We start from the raw sequence: 7,476 nt of genomic DNA, 5'->3' as shown, positions 1-7,476 counted from the left end.
TGTGGTGAAAGGACACACACACACACACACACACACACACACACACAGAGAGAGAGAGAGAGAGAGAGAGAGAGAGAGAGAGAGAGAGAGAGAGAGAGAGAGAGAGAGACCAGCTTCCAGACCAGGGTCAGGGAATGTTTTCTGCTAGGCTTCCTGGGAATCAGCCCAGCTGGAGCTTAAGGTCACACGACCTAAGTGCTTACCGAGGTCACTGACCTCTGACCCAGTGTTCTGCCAGCCTTTGATAACGAGTTTGGTTTTTTTTTTTAATTTTAAATGTGTAGTGCTTTTATTTTGTATGTGTGTTGTGCTGACTCAAGTTCACCAGTAGTAACACACACACACACACACACACACACACACACACACACACACACACACAGAGGCTATCTGTGCAGTGACACAGTCGGGCTATAACAAGACTCAGGAACCCGAAGCAGAAGGGTAGAGAGTTCAAGGTCAGCCTGGCCTGCAGAGTGAGTTTGATGCCAGCCTGAGCGAACATAGACACACACCCCTTCTCATTTAAAAAGAAGGAGAAGGAGAAGGAGAAGGAGAAGGAGAAGGAGAAGGAGAAGGAGAAGGAGAAGGAGAAGGAGAAGGAGAAGGAGAAGGAGAAGGAGAAGGAGACATTGTATCTCTGCTCTTACACAGGTACACACAACCACACGCAGCCCACAGGAACACATGTAACGACAGACTCACACCCAGTACTCCCATTCCTACATCACAGGAGGTGAGGGGTGTGAGCTTGAACACACAGCTGAGCCCACAGGAACAGGAGCACAGCAACAAATTAACCCTGACGGCTCGTCTTCCTCGTGGCTGTCTGCAACACACACACACTGTATGTGTGCCCGTGCACGGGTCACCAGTAACCTGGCACACAGTAAATAGCTGTGTATTTACGATACAGTCACAGACTCAGGAACACACTCTCCAAAGCCACAGACTCTCATATTTCATCTTGAAATCCCCATGCCCTTAGCTCATGTAACCCTGGAGACACCATGGGAGACACTTCTGATGTTCTCCCAGGCCAGACTGCTTCACAGGCTCTAGAGACAGAGAAACCAGGGGCCAGGCATGGGTTCAAAACTCCCTTTTGTGTGACCTTGGGCAGATCTTGATACTTCACTGTCCCTTGGGCTCTCCCAGAGTACAAAATGGAAAAGCCACTAATACCATATCTGTAACTCCTGGCCAGGCTCAGAGGTCCATGAACTTGACATTTTCTTGTCATTTCCATTTTAGAGATTGGTAAACTGAGGTCTAGGTAGCTGGAACTAATTTTTCCTAAGTCATCTTACTGATCAACCAAATATCCCCAGCCTCAAGCAAGCAAATAGCAGCTCAGACACTATGCTCTACAGACACTGTAACTAGTCTCAGAGACCCCTGTGTCCCCTCAGTCTTCCTGTGTCCCAGCATCCCTGGTTAAAGATAACCCTGGAGTTTATACAGTGCCAGGGAGGGGAGAGAGGCAGTTAGGTAATTCCAGGCCAGTCCAGCCAGAGTGACTCTGAGGAACTCACTGCCCCAGGGTGTGACAGCACAATGTTTTATCCCTGTGTGAGGCTAGGCTGATGATTTAGTCTCTGTGCCTCAGTTGTTCCTTCTGTTAAATGGAAAGAATAGCAGTATTTCCCACAGAGGGAGATTGTGTGATTATCTACAACAATCCATGCAAAGCAGCAAGAAGCCGGGCTCGTGCATAGTAAACGTCTGTTTGTATTTACAAAGTTACAGGTCTTCTCTTCGTCTTTCTCACGGCAAACTGGAGTGAGAAGCTGCTGGAATGATTCAGGCCTGTCGCTGGCCCCTTTGTGGCCCCACCAGAAAGCTCTCTAATTGTTCTCTCTTGTTTGTTTGGAGACAGGCTGTTATTCTGCGCTCTGTTGCTGGCCTCAAACTCACTATGTATTTTAGTCGGTGTGTCTCTGACTTTTGACCTTCCTGGCTCGTCTGCTGAAGGCTGGAACTACAGCTGCCATCCTATCTGTGTTCCTGTGTACGGCCGACCGAGGATGTGGCTCAGTTAGCAGAGTGTTTACTTAGCACCCAGGGAGTCCTGAGCTTGGTCCTCGGCACCACATAACCTGGCAATGTTAACACAGAGGAGGAGGCAGGAGGGTCGGGAGATCAAAGTCATTCTCGGCTATGTACCAAGTTCAAGGCCAGCCTGAGTTACATGAAATCCTGTCTAAACAAAAGTTCCCCCAAACCTGACTGAACCCCAAAGCTGTTTTGTTAGCTCACTGAGCCCTCTCTTCAGTCTGGGGATGAATAGCATGAATTATCCCACTGACAAATAAAGAAACTGAGGACCAGAGAGACTGAGTAACTCTACTGAGGTAACACAGGACGGGGGCGGGACCCCAGATCTGTTTGGCTGCCCTCTTCCAACAGCTCCTCAATGGCAAGAGGATGCCTGTTCCTTTGCCTTCTAACCCCAGGCAACGAAGAAGTGGTTGCTACTACTCAGTTAGAACCGACTGGCCCTATGAAGCTACTCATGTAAGGGTCTCTGTTTCCGTTTCCCCATTTTAGGAGCAGGGGTTGTGAAGCAGGGATGACAGTACCTCACCTCACACGGTGTGACGTCAGTGAACTAACACGTGGAAGACCTGGCACACAGTCGAATGTGGTGGCACCTGTCATCCCAGCACTTGGGAGGCTAAGCCAGGAGAATCTTGAGCTTGAGGGCTGCCTGGGTTACAAAATAAGTACTGGGCCAGTCTCAAAAATCAATCAATCAAGCAAGCAAGCAAAAAAAAAAAAAAAAGAAAAAAAAGAAAAAAGAAAAGAAAGAAAGAAGGAAAAAGAAAAAAAAAGAAAAGAAAAAAGAAAAAAATCAGTTTGAGAGGCATGAAAGGTCCAGGATATTAGGTGTGTATGAGTTATGAATTTTTCTCATTTAATGGAGGGACTCTGTCTTAGTTTCTAAAAGGATGAAAAGACCCAGTTATCCACAAATCCTCGATTCCAACCTCCAAGGAGAGGACACAGACTAACATGGAGGGGCCCTGAGCAGCTCCCTGGGGCTGTAAATTAGTCATGAGAACAACGGTGAGCCGAGGGTAGTGAGAGGATTAGGATTCTGGAGTGAAGCTTTAGGACAGAGCGGGATAGATCTGATGTGGAAGAGAGACGTGAGAATAGTGTCTGTATCCAGTCTTGGATCTCAGACCCTCATAGAGTTAATTACAGGGATTTTTCAAGAGGAGGTCTGGCTTTAGGGCAGCTGTCATACCGACAGTGACCACCAGGGGGAGCAGCTGGCCTGGGGCTGGCCTGGTGGTGCCTTAGTGAGTGGGTGGACCACACCCTCCAAGAGAAGGGGCTGGCCGGGAACAGCTAGGATATCCCCCATCCCCCAATGAATTCTCCTCCTAGCCCTCCCATCTGCAGTCTGTAGAGCCATCTGGTCTCCACCCTGGGGACATCCTTCCCACTCTCCCCAACTGGGGTTGAGTGGGGACTCTGATGAGGGGGTTGGTTGGGAGTGCTTAGGGTGGCAGCCCTGACAGCCCCGCCCCCTCAAGGCCATTCAATCCCTTTCCTGAGCCTTTTCTTCCGATGGCCTCTGACCTCCTCCTTCCTACCCTTCTGCTGGGCACATCTCAGGCTACAGCAAGTGAGACCAGCGTGGGAAGACACCCAGAAAGTACTGGAAACTTGAAACGGGGCAGGGAGGTGAGAGTTACAGACACCAGGCAGAAGGACCAGGACAGACAGACAGACAGACAGACAGACACACACACACACACACACACACACACACACACACACCAGAGACCTAGAGGCCAAACCAGAGAGACAAAGACAGAGAAACAGAGATCACAGAGGGTAGGAAACAGAATAATAGAAAGATAGGGAGAGAGAGAGAAAGATATTGATAGAAAATCCCACACTCCAGATAGAGGAAGAGAGACACAGGCTGGAGGAGGGAACAAAGCCAGCTAGCCGCAGGACAGCCTGGCCAGCAGCAGGATGGAAGGGCATCCCACGGAGATGTAGTGGTTCAGGTCTGGCAGGGTGGAGACAGAGGGAGCCTGGGCTGGGGCAGGGGGCATGGGAGGGGCAGGCATTCTGTTTTTCCTGTTGGCCTGGACTGGGACAGGAGTGGCCTGGAGTCCCCCCAAGGGAAAGTGTCCTCCACGCTGCTCCTGCTCCAAGGAGACAACCCTGTGTGAGGGCTCCCCCGAGCTGCCTGAGAGCTTCTCTACCACGCTCCTGTCACTGTGAGTGCCAGGCCCTGTGTGGGCCCAAAGGGAGGGAGGAGACCTGAGACTCCAGGATTTGGGGTGGGGAGCGGAGGTCTCTCAGATTCTTGGACACCACAGAATTCAGGGCTGTCTGAAAGATTTGGAAAAGTTCAGGTTGGGGGAGCCCCGAAGGCAAGGGGGAACAGTGGAACAGTGGGGGAACAGTACTTGAAGTAGCATATCCAGGGCTGGGTGCTGCCAGGGACCTTGGCCACGTGGGGAGGGAGGGAATAGCAGACACCCCCAGGCCAACATGGCAGGCCAGGGCCTCTAGAGCACCCAAGGCCTCTGATCTGAAAGAGGAGAATCAGAATGGTTTTCTGCTCACTAATCTCTGCCATGTCCCCAGCTCTCTCGTCAGGATGGGGGTCTCCCGGCTGAAGGCTGGCAGCTTCTTAAAGATGCCGTCATTGCACCTGCTGTGAGTGTGGTCTGGCTGGGCTCACAACAAACTGCTTAAAAGAATCGGTTTTCCTACTTGGGGGTGGGGGGCTGTGTGCACACATGCACGTGTGTGTGTGTGTGTGTTCACCTACACTCATGTGTGTGACATCTGTGTTGTGTGTGGGTGGATGCATGTGGAGGGGTATGTGCATGCACTTGTGTGTGTGTGTGTGTGCGTGAGAGTGTGTGAGCACATATGTATGTACACATGTGTGTGTATGTGTGTGCCCGAATGTGTGTACACTTATGTGTGCCCACATGTGTGTACACATGTATGTGTGTGTGCATGTATGTGGGGTATGCATGTGCTCATGCATGTGTGTGCACATGCGTGTATGTGCATGTGTGTACTCACGCACATACATACATGAGGCTTTTCAGACACCTGTGAGGAAGTGTATGCATCATGTGTGTTTATGGAGGCGCCTGTGTCCGTTCAGACAGCCCCACGCTTGCATGTGTGCCTTTGGGTTGGACGGGGGCTAAGGGTCCAGAGATAGATGCTGGCCTGCAACTCTGACAACACTGCCCTGCCCTCCTGCAGCCTCTTCACATCCAATACCTTCTCTGTCATTGAGGGTGACGCCTTCATCGGCCTGTCCTACCTGCAGTACCTGTAAGTACAACCAGAGGTTGGAAAAGGTGGGCTTGGAGGTGTGGGTGAGCCTCTCTGTGCCTCCTGGAGGAAGGGAAGGAAGGGAGGTGGTTTGTAGACGGAGGCGTCTGGACAATGGCTGGCTCCTAGGAGGAAGTCTGCAGAGTGTACAGCTCAGGTCAGAAGTGACTCTCACCTCTGTGTATTTCAAGAGTGCAAAGGGAGCTGGCTCTGGTGCCTCGGGCCTGTAATCCCAGCTTTTTTTCAGGAGGTTGAGGCAGGAGGATGGCTAATTCAAGACTGTTTGGGCCCTGTCTAATAAGGAATAAGAAATAAACTAAGACGAGAAGCGTATCTCAGGAGAAGGTGCTTGCCTAGCATGTGTGAGGTCCCAGGTTTCAGTTCTAGCTCCAAAAATCATGAATCAACAAAGGACCTGGAGAGCTAGACTCTATTGTCCTGACGCAGGAGGACTCCAGGAAGGGGGTATACAGAGAGGTCAGAAGCGGGAAACATGTCAAATTACTGGGACACAACTTGAAGCTATGCAGTGACCATGTGACAGTTTGGGGGGGGTTGTCAGAGTTGGACTGGATGGCAGAAGGGATGACTGTAGGACAGGGTTGCGGTGCTGCTGGTGGCCTGGTGACGCTGGTGTGGTGGGTCTATAGGGGGTGTCCCTGGTAACTGATGGAGGAGAAATGGTGGTTATATTGCTTCTGATGGGCTGTGAGGGATGTCGACTAAACGGCTGCCACAATAGTGTTGGTGCTATTAGAAATATCTACAAGGTGTATGGGGCTCGTGTTTGTGAAGATTGCCAGTGTAGAGGTGGACGCTTGTGGTACGTGTTGATATTGGTCATGGCTATGGGTGAAATGTTGGTGAGAGTTTTCTAGGTTTGTGTTTTGGGTGCCCTTTTCTATTTGTTTGTGGTGTTTGTTTTGTGGTGATGAAAATGGAAACTGGGATTTTGGGCAAGCTAGGAAAGTAGTTCCATATCCCTCACTGGGGGATTCTAGGCAGGGGCTCTACCACTGAGCCACGCCCCCATCCCCTCATTGGAGGATTCTAGGCAGGGCTCTACCGCTGAGCCACGCCCCCATCCCCTCATTGGAGGATTCTAGGCAGGGGCTCTACCACTGAGCCACGCCTCCAGCCCCTCATTGGTGGATTCTAGGCAGGGGCTCTACCACTAAACCACACCCTCAGCCCCCTCACTGGGGGATTTTACGTAAGCACTCTATCTCTGAGGCATACCTCAGCCCAGGTAACATGCTTTTAAAAACTATTTTTAAATTTCATTTATTTGGGGGGTGGGGTCACAGTGCCATGACCCAGGTATAGAAGTCAGAGGACAATTAACAGCAGTAGATTCTGTTCTTCTACCACAAGGGTCCCAGGAATCCAATCTGGGGCAAACTGCCTCTACCTGCTGAGCTGTGCTCCAGCCCTGTTGTTAGTCTTGATGCCGTTGGCTTTGGGATTGCCAAGGATGATGGAATTCCTGGTGCCGGTATCCATAAAAACCGTGGCTGTACTAGTGGTAGTGGTGGATGGTGTGACTGTTGGTGGTGACGGTGACGCTGTAGGTGCCCGCTGAGGTTTGCAACAATGGTGGCAGTGTTGGTGTCATGGCAGTAGTCTTGGTTCTGGTCATGAAGGTGTAATATTGGGGACACTGTCAGTGCTGTTGGTGTGGGGGTTGGTAGTGTATGTTGATGGAGGGAGAGGACAGCATGGTGCTGGGGTTATGTTGGGGATGCCAGCAGTAGCGGTGACTATCCGTGGTGCCACTGGTGCCTGGGTGGTGGTGGTGATGGTGATGGCCGTGTCTATGATAAGCTTGACAATGATCAGACAGCCAAGACCTATGGCTACTGTGACAGTGGCCCTGGTGAAGGGTGGTTCCTTCTGGTCACACAAAGTAAGAGAGGAGAAACCAGCCTTGCAGTGGCTTCCTAGGGCCAGTTTGCCCAGTGCTGTGGGCCTCCCCCTTACCTCACCCTCTCTCCACAGCTTCATTGAGGACAACAAGATCGGTTCCATCTCCAAGAATGCCCTGAGGGGACTTCGCTCACTCACCCACCTGTGTGTATCTCCACAGTTCAGTCCTCCACCATAGGCAGCCCGACCCACCCTCAAGGCCATAGCATCTCCTGGCCCTGG

The 7,476-nt window shown here is 51.3% G+C and overlaps 1 protein-coding gene across 1 annotated transcript in view; it reads left to right on the top strand.

The window, feature by feature from the left end:
* The first annotated feature begins 4,074 nt into the window (after window positions 1-4,074).
* Window positions 4,075-7,476, top strand: part of Lgi4 (leucine rich repeat LGI family member 4) — a 9,814-nt gene continuing 6,412 nt past the window's right edge. Inside the window, exons 1-4 of the mRNA XM_028787643.1 lie at window positions 4,075-4,244; window positions 4,618-4,689; window positions 5,257-5,328; window positions 7,327-7,398. Coding sequence (XP_028643476.1) covers window positions 4,075-4,244; window positions 4,618-4,689; window positions 5,257-5,328; window positions 7,327-7,398 — 386 coding nt within the window. The remainder of the gene's footprint in view (window positions 4,245-4,617; window positions 4,690-5,256; window positions 5,329-7,326; window positions 7,399-7,476) is intronic.

This window comes from Grammomys surdaster, unplaced genomic scaffold, assembly GCF_004785775.1.
Source record: "Grammomys surdaster isolate TR1022 unplaced genomic scaffold, NIH_TR_1.0 125671, whole genome shotgun sequence".
Classification (NCBI taxonomy): domain Eukaryota; kingdom Metazoa; phylum Chordata; class Mammalia; order Rodentia; family Muridae; genus Grammomys; species Grammomys surdaster.
Note: the sequence above shows the minus strand (reverse complement) of the source record. Positions and strands in the feature narration are given on the sequence as shown.